Genomic DNA, 16,199 nt, shown 5'->3' with positions numbered 1-16,199 from the left:
TCTATAAAATAATAAAAAGTAAAGATATAAATTAAAAGTAATGGCAAAAGTTTATTAACGTCAATACAAATTGCCATAGAGAATTCAACAACTTAGGAATTAAAACTTGCAATGCCTTAAACTTCAATTCTATTAATTGCTAGCATAGTTTATAAAAGCTTAAAATGAGTAAGGGCTGAGTTTCCATCCAGTCCCTTTGATGTATAGTGAGCAACGTATTCACTAATATGAGTTTCCCTGTATATGGGTGGGTTGCTGTCAGATAGAATCTCCTTTATTGGCCCAAGTTTTCTTTCAGAACTTGGATGGAGAAAGCATGCAGCTGAAATTCTGGGCCCAATACGTCCAGCCAGTACCCTATGCTCCACACTTTTCAACTTGTCGTTTGTGATTAGCTACAATTTAAAGAAAAAAAAAAAGAAAGAAGATTATGACGCAAAATGGATTAGCTACAATTTGGGGGAAGCTCCATTTCTAATTTTGTTGTCTTTTTATGCCCACCGCCTGTGGTGGCTGACCTCCTTCTTGCTGATAAGGAGGCTTCTTTTTGTAATAGACTTGTTCCTGCTTAGTTTTATGTTATGATCTTAATTTACCAAAAAAAAAATAGCAGAAGTATTGAAGCAGAGCATTTGCCTCAATCTATTATACTATTGGATGTATGCACCGTCTCTTTTAAAGTATGTAAGTGAATTCCAATTAATAATGTAGAATTCAAGTAATATGAGGAGAATGATGCATATATATATTGACCAAATGATCCACACGTTGACAAAAAAATTATGCATATATCTTATTGCCTGAGATATCTTCTTAGGATAGAGATAGGGGCAGTTTGATGCATTTGAGAGGCTAAGGTGAAAACAAATTTTCTTATTTTAAATGCAAAATTACTAATAATTAACATGAATCACGTAGAATTTTTTCTTATTTTAGAAATTTTATAGACACAAAAAATTTAGCAAAACTTTTCGTACTTGTTGATGTGACAGGTTGATAGTAGTAAATAAACGAATAACGTTAATAACAGACCTAGATGAGAACTAGTAAAAGTTTGTTAACTTAATTATTGTAAAAAATGTTATGAATTCTTTTGTGTATTGCTCTTTGTTTGTTTGTTTCTTTTTTTTTTTGTGAGAAGTGAAACATTCACAATATTTTTCACAACAAATACTAGGTGTTAAATTGCTTCTTGTTTTCTATTTGAACCCACCACTATAATTATTTTTTGTCATCAATAATAAGTTATAACAATCTGCTACTTAATTAGAATTTGTTGTAAAAGTATTGTAAAAAATGTTGTGGATGTAACATTTCTCTCTCCTTTTTGTTTGTTTTCATTTGATGAAAAAAATATTATTTTATTTATTGGTTATAAATAATCATATTAGTTAAAATTTGGGGGCCTTTTTTTTACTTGGGGCCTTAGACGACCGCATCAACTGCATCTAGCATTTAGCCAGCACTAGGTAGGAATTAGGGGTTCAATAGCCATTCTCCAAGTTTTTAGCTTCCCTTTTGCATATGTTTTTTCAAAAAACTTACTTCAACCTTTGGTGAGATTTTTAATTTTAACAACATACGAAAGGAACTAAAATTTAAAATTAAGTAAGGGGCAACGGATTTGTGAAGAAATAAATGAGAATAGTCAAACTAGTGTGGATCAAGTTTTCTTATGTATTTGAACTCTAGCAGTACGTTGATGTAATTATTAATGTTGGGAATATACATACGAATAAAGTCTCACATTAAATAATAATTAGTTGCAAATTCACACAATGCGTAAGAATATATAATTATTTTGTAATGTGGTATAATATATAATTTATTTTCTAAATTTTATTGAAGATAGTTTGTTCTCATTAAAAAATTGAAAAAAAGTATTTTACATCTCTCTATCTCTACAAATATATCATTCTATTATGTTGAGTTTTTTTTTTTAGAACTTGAGTGTGTTTGACTGATATATTTTTTTTTTTTTTTTTGAAGCGATCTATATTTTTCAAAATTTTGTTATTGTGTGTTATATTTTCCTTTTTTCTTTTTGGTACAACTATTTTTTTTTTCAAATTAATTATTAAAATTTCTCACTTTCTTAAGTAAATTATCATGATAATCAAACTTCATAACAAATTTACAATTGATATTACTCAAATAATCAATAGACATATTCAAATATATAGCCATGTAGATTTTATTTTGATATAAACTCAAACTCTCACTTCCAAAAATATCTAAGATGGGGAACTTATCAAAATACACACCACCAAAATTTATCAACCAAAAGTAAAGATACAAAAAATCATCAATTCAAAGTAGAGTTGCATAAAAGAATAAATAATTCAGAGAGAGAGAGGGAGAGATAGATTTATATAGAAGAAGATGAGTAGAAGAATACTAAAAAGAAAATGTATAGTTGTAAACACTAAGTTATCCAAGCCATTTTACGAAATACAATAACATCATATCATTATATATATACTTTCATACGATAATATCTAAAAATCAAGGAAAATAAAAGAAAAAAATAACAAATTGAAACACAGCCAAATCACATCATCCCAAAATAGAGTTCAACACAAAAAATTCATCAACCTAAAGTAGAGATGCAATAAAGGATTAAAAATCCACAAAATGAAAGAAAAAAAAAGGGAGAGAAAGATGGAGAAAGTATTCATCTTTTTTTGTGTAGGAAAAATATAGATTGAATAGAAGAGAAAATAACAAATTTTTATGATAAATAAAATGGGGAGAAGAAGAGTCAAAATGAAAGAAAAATGAAGGGATGGTAGAATTGTAACATTAAGGTATAAAGTAGTGGGGAAATAAAAAGGTAAAAGTAAGGAGGGAAATGTTGGAGGAAATATAATTGTAAAGTGAGAAATTAATAAGGAGAAAAATAGTTTAAAATGAGAGGGAAGTATTGGAAATAGGTGAATGATGTGGCTCAATAGAAGTCAAAAGTATAGCAATAATAAATGCTACATTTTAACTTTTATATATATATATATATATATATAATTTGAGTGATTAATATAACATAATTAGCTCTAAACTCATGAGCTAAAGCATTTTGAGTTTAGTGGTATTCCTATATGTTATTTCAACTACTAAATTGGAGTCTTCCAAAGTGTTATTTCCCTTATTGTTACTAAATATATTGTACTTTATAAAGGTAGAAATAGTATCCAACACATGTTAACCATTTTTTTAATTTATTTCTTTATGTCAACAAAAGAATAAATCTTTAGATTTTTTGGTGGACATAAGTGTTGTGAGATTGACCAAGGAATAATATTTTTTAATTTGATAGAAGTTAAAGGTAGAAATAGTATCTTACACATGTTAACCATTTTTTTAATTTATTTCTTTTTTAGCAAAAGAATTAATCTTCAGGTTTTTTGGTGGACAGAAGTGTTTTGAGATTGACCAAGGAATGATATTTTTTAATTTGATAGAAGTTTGTATCTAATGTCAAAAGTCTAGTAACTTGGTGATATTATCTACTCCTTTTACGAGAAAAGCAAAATTCAAATCTCCTCTCTTCTATCGTTGTAATTATAGAATTTTTTTTTTTTTATTTTATAAAAGTTGATATCCAATTGAAGAAAAGGAAGGAATATAGTAAAGAATTCATTAGTTTATTTGATGGACATAAGTGTTTCGAGGTTGAGCTAGGAATGGCAAATTTCAAGTTGATAAAAGTTGATATATAATGCCTAAAGCCTTGTAGATCAGTGATTTTTTTTCCCATTCTTTTATGAGGAGAACTAGAGTTTAAATTCCATATTTTCTATTATTGTAACTATTGAAATATTTATTTTTTTTAAATAGATTTCTAATTCAAGACAAGGAGATCGGTGTGATTTGGTGAAATCTCAGAGAGTTCAACCTGTGATTTTTTGGAATGATATATTTTCCTTCATTTAGGCTTAGCACTTCTCATTTTTCTTACACATCCCGTTTGCATGGCACACGACTGAATAAAGACGGAAAAAGAAATATGCGAACAGAACTATAGTTTCTACCTGCAGAAGGTCACCAATGTTGACTACTAATGCTCCGTGCACTGGAGGAACGTCAACCCAATGATCTTGATGGAGAACCTGCAGGCCACCAATATTGTCTTGCAAGAGTATAGTTAGAGAGGATGGATCTGAATGCTTTTTTGTGCCAAGGGTCAAGTCTGGTTCAGGACAAGCCGGGTAATAGTGGCACACAAACAATTCAGATTTCATGCATTCTATGCTTGCTAGGTAGTCAGTGCTAAGCCCCAAAGCTTCTGATAGTAATTCTTTTAGTGCCTTGGTTAGTTCAATCATGTGTTTCCAATATTCGCTTACAGACTCCCTGAAAATTAAGACACATATAAGATATAAATCATATAACATAGACAGTATAAATATATTACATGTCTTTTTACATTCATTTTCACTAGCTAGAAGTATTATTAGTACCTGCATGCTAGGGGAAGTGCTTCAAGGTTTAGGGGACCATATTTGAAATCAAATGAAATTGAATCCCTCCAACTTGCTGCTTTGGAGACTAGGAGATCCATATTGCTGTAGTACTTAACTGGTTGCTTGAGATCACGTGAGTACCACTTCATCTTCTCTTCCTTTGGTTGCTCATGGAATTGTTGAACTGCTTCAAACATTTTGTCCATAGCACTAACTGGAACTCCATGATTAATCATTTGAAAGAAGCCCCATGTTTCTGATGCTTTACGTATTTGATCAACGATCTCCATCCTCTGGCAACTTTGTTCAAAGCCTTGGAGATCTATCACTGGAACTTGGAAGTGGGTAGTGGCTGGAGATAGCATTGGATTTGGAAGGCTCTCTGGTGGATGGATGAGGAACCTTGGGACCTTGGTCACTCCAGAGTCCACTATTCCTTTAACTCCAGCTTTTGTTTCATCAAACTCCTTCACTTCCTTGGCTCTGTCATAGCCCAATTCATCTCCTGGAACAAGTTTATTTCCTACACTAGAAGTGAGATCCATCCTAAAGGTGGTGGAATTTGGATTGTCAAAATGGAATTACTTCCAAATTGAGGGGTTGGAAGTGATCATATATATAAGCAAAAGAATGGTACAAGATAGATCGACGCCTTTGTTGACTGAACTGGTAGATTCGATATCTATGATTATAAAAATGCATGTAAAAGATAACTTATAAAAAGGCCTATAGAAATATTCACTCTTAGACTTGAGAAAATACACCATGCATCGCATGCATATTTCTTTCCTCTCACATAGAGATGGACTCCACATATCTATGTGAAAGGGAGGAAACATGCATTTGATGTATGGTATACCACCTCCTTATACTTGGCCTAGACATTTACAACAACAACAATAATAATAATAATAATAATATATTTTACCAAAAAATAATAATAATAATAATATATGTTGAACAGAAAATTTCATTCCAAAGATCACCAATAAATGTCATTGTTAATGATGAAACGGTTGTGCAACTAGTGTAGGTTCATTGCCTAAAACCTGGATCAGTCTAGCTTTTTAATATTTTCTTCCTAGTTGCTTTCTAAACAATCCCTCTTTGTAAATTGTTTTTTCTAACTTGACTTTTTCATCACGGAAATGTCCAATGAATGAGCAGAATGGTGAAGTGTTCTGGTTGATAGTCTGGTTTCAAAACATTATCCTGAATACGTACAAAAATAGATATTCAAAGTAAGACAAAAAAAAAAAATATGATCTCATCTATACAAATCCACAACTACATATTTGGACACAATTTAGGCACGTTTATTTGCGAATTGCGAGGGATATATTTTACTTATTGTTGAATAAAATGACATGTTTAATGATGTCAAAGGCTTCCTATTGCACAGTGCATATATGCATTACCTGCCGTAAATTATGATAGTGACGTTAGGTAAGATGCAAGGGACATTTCACTTGTCAAGCTGATCCAAATAATCTACGCAAAAATAGTATTTTTATCTAAAGCCTCCTCTCATTTTTTATTTATAACTTGTTGAGAAATATATAATTACTAAATATATCTCACCTCAACCTCCCTTCTTGGGCTGGAACCGAGTTCCAACATACCCCCCCAGGCCCCATGCACTTTAGTGCATATATAGGGAGATACCATCGATCGATCAGGACTGATAATGAGTTTGGTAAAAACCTCCTTGTTAAGCATTATTGGGCGTACTCATTACTCACCTTATCTTACTACAAAAGTTAAAGACTTTTAGGGCATCGCATATATATGAAATGAATCCAGCCTCATCACCCTCAAAGTGTTTGACAAGATTCTAAAGCTAAATTAAAATTTGCTTCAATTTTTTTCTTTGATCTGTTTATGTTGTTGTGGATTTTCATTATTGTCCAAAATCTATTTGTTGATCTTCATTTGACACTTTTGAGGTTGGAAGAAAAAGAGGGGGCCCTTTTTTATAATAAGCTATATATATCTTCAAGTCAAATTTAATAAGTTGATATGGTTATATCATTGCTATTTTCAACCTGGTAAATGGATGGAATTGACTTAGTTTGTTGGGCATTAACTGCAAGACAGTGAAAGTTCTCAAATTGAAGGGTTTACATACACAAAGTGTTATTTTTGTTAGGTTAAAACTTATTACACATATGTGTATACACTTTTTTTTTTTTTTTTTGGAAAGAGCTACACACACACACACACACACACACACACACACACACACACACACACACACATATATATATATATATATATATATATATAAATTGAAGTGTAGTATTTATTTGTACTACATTCCTGTTGAGTCACATCAACGGCCACATTATCCACTCATTTTCATTATTCTCTCTTTTTATTTTAAACTGTCATTTTTCTTATTAATTTCCCAATTGTTATACTTTATCTAACTTTTTCCTTCCTTTTTCATCTTCCCACTATTATCTATCATAATATCACTTTTTCTCTATCCTTTTATCTTCCTTTATTTTTTGTTTTTCTTATTCCCCTCCTTCTACTATAAATTTACAAATCTCTTTTTTCCATTCTATACATAGTTTTCCCACGTACAAAATGTTATTTCTCTCTCTCTCTCACTCACATTTTTTTTTTTCATTTTTGGTGGATTTTTTTTCTTGCATCTCTACTTTAGTTTGATGAATTTTGTATTATTTGGAATTCTACTTTGGGTTGATGTGAATAAATTTTGTGTCTTTAAGTTGTTATCTTTTTTATTATCTTTGATTTCATAGATGTTATCATATTGCATTATAAAGATAAAATATAATAATTTTCCTTTAAAAAAATTTAGTATATAAAAATATACTGTTATTTTATTACATAACATAATTTGAATAATTTGATGTTATTACTATTTTTTTTTTTTACTTTGTTTTCTTCTCATATTAATTTCTATAAATTTCTTATTATTCTCTCTCACATTCTCTCTTGAAAAATGGTTATTTTCTTTCTCTTGATTTTTTATTCTTTCTTGCAACTCTACTTTATATTGATGAATTGTTGTGATTTTTATAACTCTATTTTGGTTCATACATTTTGGTATTGTATTTTTTAGTTCCTCATCACAAGTACTCTCTCTCTCTCTCCCTCTCTCACTCTAATAAAATTTAGAGAATAAATTATAAATATTCAATATAAATTTGATATGAGTTTTGATTATCATGGTAATCTCTTTTAAGAGAATGAATAATTTATTTAAATAAAAATTATACATACATACATATATTTATTTTGCTTGAAGATATAATCAACCACATGCAATTCATTTAAAAGTAATGACGTTAAAACAAATGAATAACTACCCTAAAGATTACTTTTGTATATTCATAGCTATTGGGTTAAGATAGCTTGACTCCGGTTAATTATTCAATTTCCCAAGTTGATTAATTAAATTCATTTGTATGCAAAATGTGAAGGAACCAACAAATCACTGTTGATACCGTATTTTGTCTGCCCTCGGTTTGCATGCTAAACCCCAAAAAATCCAAAAATATTATTTTGTCTCCATGGGGCCGCGAGAATATCTAGAATGACGTAGCGCAACCCATTTGGATATCGAAGCACCCAAAGTGCATTTTTCAACTAAAATGACCAAAATGCCCTTGGTCAACAGGTTGACCGAAGGTCAAACAAAGTCAAAATCCTCATAAAATAACACTTTTCAAGGTTTTTTTTTTAATCAAACCCGAGCTTCTTAGAGATTTTTGGCTACTTTGACCAAGTTTGACTAAGTTTGACCCGAAGTTGATCCAAGGTGGGCCAAAAAACCCTAATTTTGATCCGGCCTTCAAAACGGGTTGGAACCAAACTCATTGGGAAGATTATCAAATTCTCTTTCCAACGACTATTCATGGGTCGAAATCGGAGTTAGAACGGCTGAGATATCACAAATACCGGGATAACGCATCGATCGATGCACCACTAACTTCCAAGAGCCATAACTTCCGATCCGACCGTTGAATTTTCAAGATTCATACCTTATCAGAAACAGGAAGTCAAAATATTTCTAGGGGTGTCAAGATCAACCCAATCCATGGGTGTTTAGAGGTGGCGGCCAAGGGCCGCCGCCTCGAAAGGCGTGTTGGGGCTATAAAAGGCCCCAGGCACCCTTCAAAAAAAAAAAGAAGAGGTCTCCCTTGGTTCTGCTCTCTGCCTGAACGTCTTCTACATGTTTTTCCTCTCTTCCAAACACAAAAAACACATCAAAGTTTCTTGATTCTTCTCTCTTCACCAAAAACACAAGGTATTGTTCTTATACCCAATCTTCTTCTCCTTGCTACATCTTGGATTTGGGGTTTAGGGGTGTGGACGTAGCTTTCTAATTACTTTCCACACCCCTAACCTTCTAAATCTTTTTTCTAGTATTTATTTTGCCTTTATACTTTAATAACATGATTCATTGCTTTCTTTCGCATGTTGATTACTTTATTTGTGCTTCTAGCCTTAATCTCCTCTCTTTTTCTGCCTTATGCCATGTTTCATGCTTAGATCTACATCCTTACATGCTTATATGTTTAGATCCAAATGCCTTATGTTATATGCCATGTTTTCCTATGCTTTTTTCCTATTTTTGCTCTATGTTGATGTTAGGGTTACATGCTCACATGCTTTTATGATGTTGTTGGCTATGCCTTGCTTAGATCTATGTGTTTTATGTGTTTATATCCATGCTATATGGTTAGATCCTTGTCTTCACATGATTATATGCTTGGATTCATGTTCTTCCATGTTTACGTGCTAAGTTTCTACATGTTTACGTGCACGTTTCTATGCCTATATGTCTAGAGCTATGTTTTCACATGCCTATGTGATTGGATCTATGTTCTCTACATGCTTTATGCTATCTTCCATGTGCTTGCGTGCTTCACGCCTTGTTTATGTGTTTAGGCCTAGACCTTGTTTGTCATGTCTTGTGCTATTGTAGCCCTTTTGTTCCTTTTTATCACATTTTCTTGTGTTTTGGCCTAATGGTTAGGACTCGATCTAGACCCCATGGTCTTTGTCATCGTCCATACACCAAGGCCCACATCAAAGGGTTTTGATCATCCTATTTGTATGTCTATGCTTGCTTGCTTCTATGCTTTATGCTTGTGTTAGCCTCTAGGCTTTGCCACGCTTAACGCCTTTAGCGGGTTTGTGGTTGTGTGGTTACATCCAATGCCCATGAGGCCTTGTTTGGATGTAACCATTTGGGATGCATCACCATGATGCCGATTGCTTCATGCATACCTTTCCCCTCTTCCGTTTTGTGTGATAATATGCTTACCATGCTTGTTTATGCCACCCGTTAGCTTTCTATGCATCTTTACACACTTGCTTACATGTCCATGCATGAGTCTTGCTTGTTAGTGTGTCATCCATGTTTCAACACAATGAAGTTATGGACATTCGATCCAAACCTACATTTGTCCCTCATGGACACCACCTTTTGTTTGTCTTCTTGCTTATTTGTCTTCTCGCTTGTTTGCTTGCTTTCTTGTGCTTTGCTTTCCATGTCTATCGTGCTTATCTGCTTTATACCTCCTTTGTATGCACTTTGCATCTTTTCCTTCCATTGCTTGTTTGCTGGTTTCTTGTCTTTACCTTTGCATTTACACACATGGAGCGAGGACGCATGGAGCTAGGGCACGGTTTCCCAGGTGCAAGCAAAAAGGGCACAAATGCAAGCTTGTAGATAAAAGCCAAGTGGCTACATTCAGTTAGGTTTAGGGATCAAGCCTCTCCCTTTTGGTCATGTACTCTTTTAAAACCCCTTCCTCTTTCTTCACTTTCTCTCTTAGATGAGTTGTATTAGGTATATCATGCCATGTACCATTCGTCCTCATCTTTAGAGTATGGCGATCTCTATTTACTTTCCTGCACCTATATTTTGGGCCATGCTCTAGGGATGTAAGCATTTATTTTCCTACTTTATGTGCTTGCATTGTGCATGATGTATGTATATATATACCTGCTCGCCCCTTTCGGTATGATTGTCATAGCCCCTGTCACTTGAGGCGAAGCAATGCCTAATTTCCACTGCGAAAGTAGGGTGACATGTTGTAGGATTTTTGCTGTGAAAATTTGGTACTTTGCCTGAATGCCTTAGGAAAGCATAGATTAGGACCACACCCATTCAAAAGCCAAACCTCAAAGCCCTCATGCATGCTAAGCCCCGAAAGCCAATGCCAAAATCATGTTTTTACTGCCAATCTCTGAAAATTAAGGTTTTATCAAAACAAAGGACTGTCTTTGGACAGGCGTTATGGGGTGCCTAACACTTTCCCCACACGTAACCAAACTTTCGGACTCAAGAATCAAGATTTTTTGCCATCCACATTAGATTAGGAAAAATGTCATTTTTCTTAGCCTAAGATTGGTAATAAAATCAACTAGAAACAGGTGACCAATCACACCTTAGAAAAACCCAATGATTGGTGGTGACTCCACTTACCTTTGGTAATCCCTTAAATTTGGCTCAGAATCCTGCCACAATGCCAAAGATAGACCTACCTGTCTCCACACAGAGAGAGAGAGCACCTAAAGCCCTGCACGAACCACACCACACACTATTACACATGCATACACCCAATCACCAATTGAGAGGGGGCCTCCAACGAGCCCCCTGCACACACTAGAGCGTCGACAAGGCGAGTGGTTGAACGAAGGCCCGACGACGACGGCGGTTTTTCCTCTACCGTTTTCGAGGCTAGGTATCAACAATCACCAAAAAACTAAGTGCAATGGAAAATAAATTTGACACAGTGATTTGTTGACAAATGGGGAAAACTTCGCAAGGCAAAAACCCCACCGAGTGATTTTAAAGTCACCACTCCTAAGAATCCACTAATCAATAATCAAATGATTACAAGTATAAGGAATCTTACCAACTACCCTTGGCCTATCGTGAAATACAAACCTACAGTAGAACCTTTGCTCCAATACCCAATTGGACTTGATCTTGTAGTTGCCTTCTTTCCCTTAATACACAAACCTCCAATTTGTGACTAACCCTTTGCATGAATCCCAAGTACGTGACTAACTCCAGCAACTTGAACAAATGTTGTTGGCTGCAAAATTCTTCACTTCATCAATAATAAGGGATAATTACACATAACCCACCTGTGGTTTGGGCAAAAATCACTTTGCCTACTCGTGGTTTGAAAAGTGTCACTTAACCTACCTGAGGTATGTTCCGTTTGTTTTCCGTAACCCACCTCTGTTAAAATCAGGGGTAAATAGATATTTTTGCCCAAAGTTTATGTCTCTCTTCTCCTAAAACAAAAAAAAAAAAAAAAAAAAAAAAAACACTGAAACAAGAAAAAATAAGATCAAAAGATGCTATTCGTAAGAATTTAGAAACTTGTCTCAAGAACTCCAATAAATCACAAACTATATTTTTGTAACACACTCGTGCTCCTCATGCTCTTTCTGCCCCGCTCTCTCTCTGTTCTGTCCATGTCTCTCTCATCTCTCACACTCCAGTTCAGATCGTCGACAGCTTTGGGTCGTGGTGGCTTGGGTGATGACTGTGGAGGAGCACGAGTTGGTTGTGTTGGTTAGGTATGGGTTTTGAGGAGGAGCACGGTGTTGGATTGGGTCTGGGTTTTGAGAAGGAGCATGATGTTGGGTTGCATTTGGGTTTTGAGTTATGTTTTCTTCTTCTTTTTCACTTCCATTTCTTTCTTTTAGCTTTTCATTTTCTTTTCAACTTTACTACAGATGGGTTAGATCTTATGCAGAATTATTTTTATTTTTATTCAAATTCTTTCTCCAGCAAGAACAATCCCAGCAACCAAAACTCGAACAAAATTCCGGAAAAAAAATCTCAACAATCATTGAAACTTAAAGCAAACACATGAACCAAGCCTAGCAACCACCATGACACAGATCGCATACCCAAACCACAACCCACCACTGTACCAAACCCAGCAACCAATGCCACCACGAGACACCGATTTGCCACATCTCCACCACCCCATGCACGCTCCAAACCACAACCCACCACTATACCAAACCCAGTAACCAACGCCACCACAAGACACCGATCTGCCACATCTCCACCACCCCACGCACGCTCAACACCACGATCTGCCAAATGCCCACGTCCCACGCTGGTAGACCCACCACCACGACACAAATCGCATACCCAAACCACAACCCACCACTGTACCAAACCCAGCAACCAACACCACCACGAGACACCGATCTGCCACATCTCCACCATCCAACGCACGCTCAACACCACGATCTTCCAAATGCCCACGTCCCACGCCGGTAGACCCACCACCACGACACAGATCACATACCCAAACCACAACCCACCACTGTACCAAACCCAGCAACCAATGCCACCACGAGACACTGATCTGCCACATCTCCACCACCCCATGCACGCTGATCTCAACACCACGATTTGCCAAACACCCACGTCCCACATCGGTAGACCCACTCTGGTGAAGAGTTCTGAGAATTGAGAGGGAGTTTGATTGAGAAGAGGAAAGAAAGAGTGAGATAAATTTTCACAAAACCCTCCCTTTTGATCTTATTTTTTCTTGTTTCAGTGTCTTTTTTTTTGTTTTGGGAGGAGAGAGACATAAACTTTGGGAAAAAATATCTATTTACCCCTGATTTTAACAGAGGTGGGTTACGGAAAACAAACGGAACATACCTCAGGTGGGTTAAGTGACACTTTTCAAACCACGGGTAGGCAAAGTGATTTTCGCCCAAACCACAGGTGGGTTACGTGTAATTATCCCCAATAATAAAGATCTAGAAGTACTCGATTACAAAACTCTATGGCGTACAAAAGCAATAGCTTCACATAGAGAATATATGTCTCTTTTTTGTCTTTGAATCTATGTGTGATGGCCTTTAAAGTTAGCTTTATATATGTCTAGGGTTGTGAGAAAATAAACCCCAAATAAATACACAAGACTAGACCGAATTTCAGATTTGGAAATTCTGAAATCGTAATTCTCGATAGATCGAGCTGCTGTCAAGCTATCTATTGAGCTTCACATTAAGTCTCGATAACAGGCATCTGTTGAGCTATCTGTCGAGACTTAATAAACAGCTTTTCTTCACTTGTTTTTTGGACCAATCTTCATGTCTTTAATACTTGACTTGAACAACATGTTTCTTGAAGTAGTAAACCCATCTTAGATCTACCAAATTACAAGTAAAGTGCATTTTGTCAAAGGATTAGCCAATTACAAAAAATATAACCCTAAAAATAGCATTTATGTTTAGAAAGATTTTCACTTAAATTTATCTGTACCGTAGTAGACTAAACTGCGACGTTAATGTAGTTTAACAAAACCGTAGCAATAACAAGTACTGTGCTTAAGATTTTAGATATTACAAGTTTGATATTTATACACTTTTTAATAAATTTGGATTTAGAATAAGTACTTTCAACCCAAACATGTCCTTTCCCATTATGTAACTGCATAAAAATAGATTGAAGTTGACCAAATTGGACCAAGTGGAACAAAGTGGACTGAATGGACAGAATATGACTGAATAAGAGCAAGGTGGACCAAATAGGACTGAAGTAGACTAAATAGGACCGAATAAGAATGGACAAATTAGGAGCAAAGTAGACAAAATAGACCGAACAGGACCAAATTAGAACGAAGTGGACCATTGTGAACTGAATAGGACTAAAGTGGACAAAATGGACCGAATAAAACCAATGTGGACTGAATGGAACCAAAATAGACTGAATAGAACCAAAGTATACGAAATAGCACGAAAGTGGATAGAATGGATCAAATAAGACTAGAGTGGATAGAATGGATCGAATAGGACCAAAATGGGCAGAATGGACTGAACAGGACCAATGTGTTGCGAGTGTCATCACAACACTTTGCAAGAAGATTCAGCTACCACACTCAATGTGTAACGCCCCCCATATATATATATATATATATATATATTTTTTTTTTTTTTTTTTTTATTTGAGGGCATTACTTTTCTTTTATATATAGTTGATTGGAATAAGTACTTTTGTTAGTAACTGAGGCCCACTACCCCATGCGTTAACTACAGGGTAGAGGAAAAGATAAATCAAGGTTTCATCACTAAGGAGGCTAGGAACTGTGTTTTTTCTTTAGAGTTTAGAACAAATACAATTGAAGAGGCAACCGACTGTTCTAGGTATAATTTTTCATTTGTCAGAAACAAAGAATTAAAGGGTTAGAGTTTTATCTTGGAAACATTAGTGAAATGTAGATTTGTTTCAAAGAGATATTTTTCCTAGAATATGGTTTACACTTCACGTTAGTTTCCTACGGATTACATTCTAGAACAATGCCATGGATTACAATCTTTATATATCTATAGGACTTTTACGTTTTCATTAGGGTTAGTATGTATTAAACCCCAAGTTGCCCAGTGTGTGCATTCTAGTACAAGCCGTGAATTGAAAAAGTTATGTATATGGCTTTACATCTCCTTTTGGTTATATGTATATTAAATCATAGGTCGCCAATGGGAGTATTTTAGAACAAAACCATGGATTACGAAACTCAATTCATTTATATAGCTTTACGTTTTCATTGGTTTATATATATATATACATATATATATATATACACACTAAATTCTAGAATTGGCCACCGTGTATATCCATGAACAAGTCATGGATCAAATCTTGTGCGGGGCATGCTAATTTTCTCTATATCGTTCCAATTTTTTCAAATGTCCTCAAAGGGACTTTATTTTTATTTTTTTGTTGCATTTGTCACTACAATAGATTGCCAATGGCACTTTACTTTAGCAAGCTTGTTAAAATTTTTAACTATGGTGTAGCATGTATTTTGTTGTTTGTGGTGCAAAAAATAGTAATTTGACTTTTAGCATCATCAATGCTAATGCTTATCCACATTGGTGGAACCATAATTTTAGCTATTTGGCTCTACCAAAAACTACTTTATTTATTTTACTTTATCACCCATTAATACCTTCTTCACAGCAGCCTCAAGTTCAAATGCAAAGATTTAATGGTTATTACCAACATCCCTAATATGAAAACCCTGCCTTGCTCACCATAATGGCCTAAAAGTTTTGGCCACTGCGTCAATGTTCACTGTTCTCTTAGTAAGAACTTAGCAACCAAAACAAATTCTTGAATTTGCTTCCCCCTAGACAGAATAACTTTCTTGCCTTCCTTATTAGAGAGAGAAAATTTAGTCCAACGATTAGTAATATCATTCATGATAAGCCAAAACTACCACACGCATGAACAAACAAAACTACCAACACACATGAACAGACGAAACGAAATACCAACAAAGGAACCACTCGTCTTTCTCAGGAAAGAAAGGAAACCTATACTACAATTAGAGAAGAGTTGGAATAACCAATTGGAACCAACCGAGAACTAATTTCTTAACTTCACGTGAGATATATTTAAATAGAGAGTATGCGAATTTTTAGGGAAAAAAATTTCTGGTAGTTTCTTTTTCTTTTTTTTTTGAATTTTGAATTTTGTTGAATTACAATTTTAACCCCACTTTTTTTTATTTTTTAAGAATAAAGATTATCTAATTATGGTATTTTTGACATTTTCTGAAATCATAACTAACTTTTTGAATCCTCTTAATATATAGAGATTAGGTGGCTTTAACATTTTTTTTTTTTTTTTTTGGGTTGTGTATATTAACTTAAATCCTAAAGTATTGACTGCTGCCTTTGAGTTTTGATAAATTCAAGGAA

The 16,199-nt window shown here is 34.5% G+C and overlaps 1 protein-coding gene and 1 pseudogene across 1 annotated transcript; both read right to left on the bottom strand.

Annotated features, from left to right (window-relative positions):
- Nucleotides 1-31: 31 nt before the first annotated feature.
- On the bottom strand, nucleotides 32-5,234 carry LOC126698390 (1-aminocyclopropane-1-carboxylate oxidase homolog 1-like). The gene is made up of 3 exons (XM_050395572.1): nucleotides 4,458-5,234; nucleotides 4,029-4,350; nucleotides 32-395 (listed from the first exon to the last, which is right to left on the bottom strand). Exons 1-3 carry the CDS (start codon nucleotides 5,003-5,005, stop codon nucleotides 150-152), a joined length of 1,116 nt encoding a protein of 371 aa, XP_050251529.1. The 5' UTR covers nucleotides 5,006-5,234; the 3' UTR covers nucleotides 32-149.
- Nucleotides 5,235-15,105: 9,871 nt separating this feature from the next.
- LOC126701294 (U6 spliceosomal RNA) lies at nucleotides 15,106-15,198 on the bottom strand (annotated as a pseudogene).
- Between the last annotated feature and the right edge of the window lie 1,001 nt (nucleotides 15,199-16,199).

The sequence above is a fragment of the Quercus robur genome, chromosome 9 (assembly GCF_932294415.1).
Source record: "Quercus robur chromosome 9, dhQueRobu3.1, whole genome shotgun sequence".
NCBI lineage: Eukaryota > Viridiplantae > Streptophyta > Magnoliopsida > Fagales > Fagaceae > Quercus > Quercus robur.
Note: the sequence above shows the minus strand (reverse complement) of the source record. Positions and strands in the feature narration are given on the sequence as shown.

What these genes read in the sequence shown, in the direction of transcription:
- LOC126698390 (XM_050395572.1), bottom strand. Translation starts at nt 5,005, where the DNA reads ATGGATCTCACTTCTAGTGTAGGAAATAAACTTGTTCCAGGAGATGAA. An exon ending in GCACTTCCCCTAGCATGCAG is followed by an intron (nt 4,351 to 4,457) that starts GTACTAATAATA and finishes CTTAATTTTCAG; the next exon opens with GGAGTCTGTAAGCGAATATT. An exon ending in ACATTGGTGACCTTCTGCAG is followed by an intron (nt 396 to 4,028) that starts GTAGAAACTATA and finishes TTTAAATTGTAG; the next exon opens with CTAATCACAAACGACAAGTT.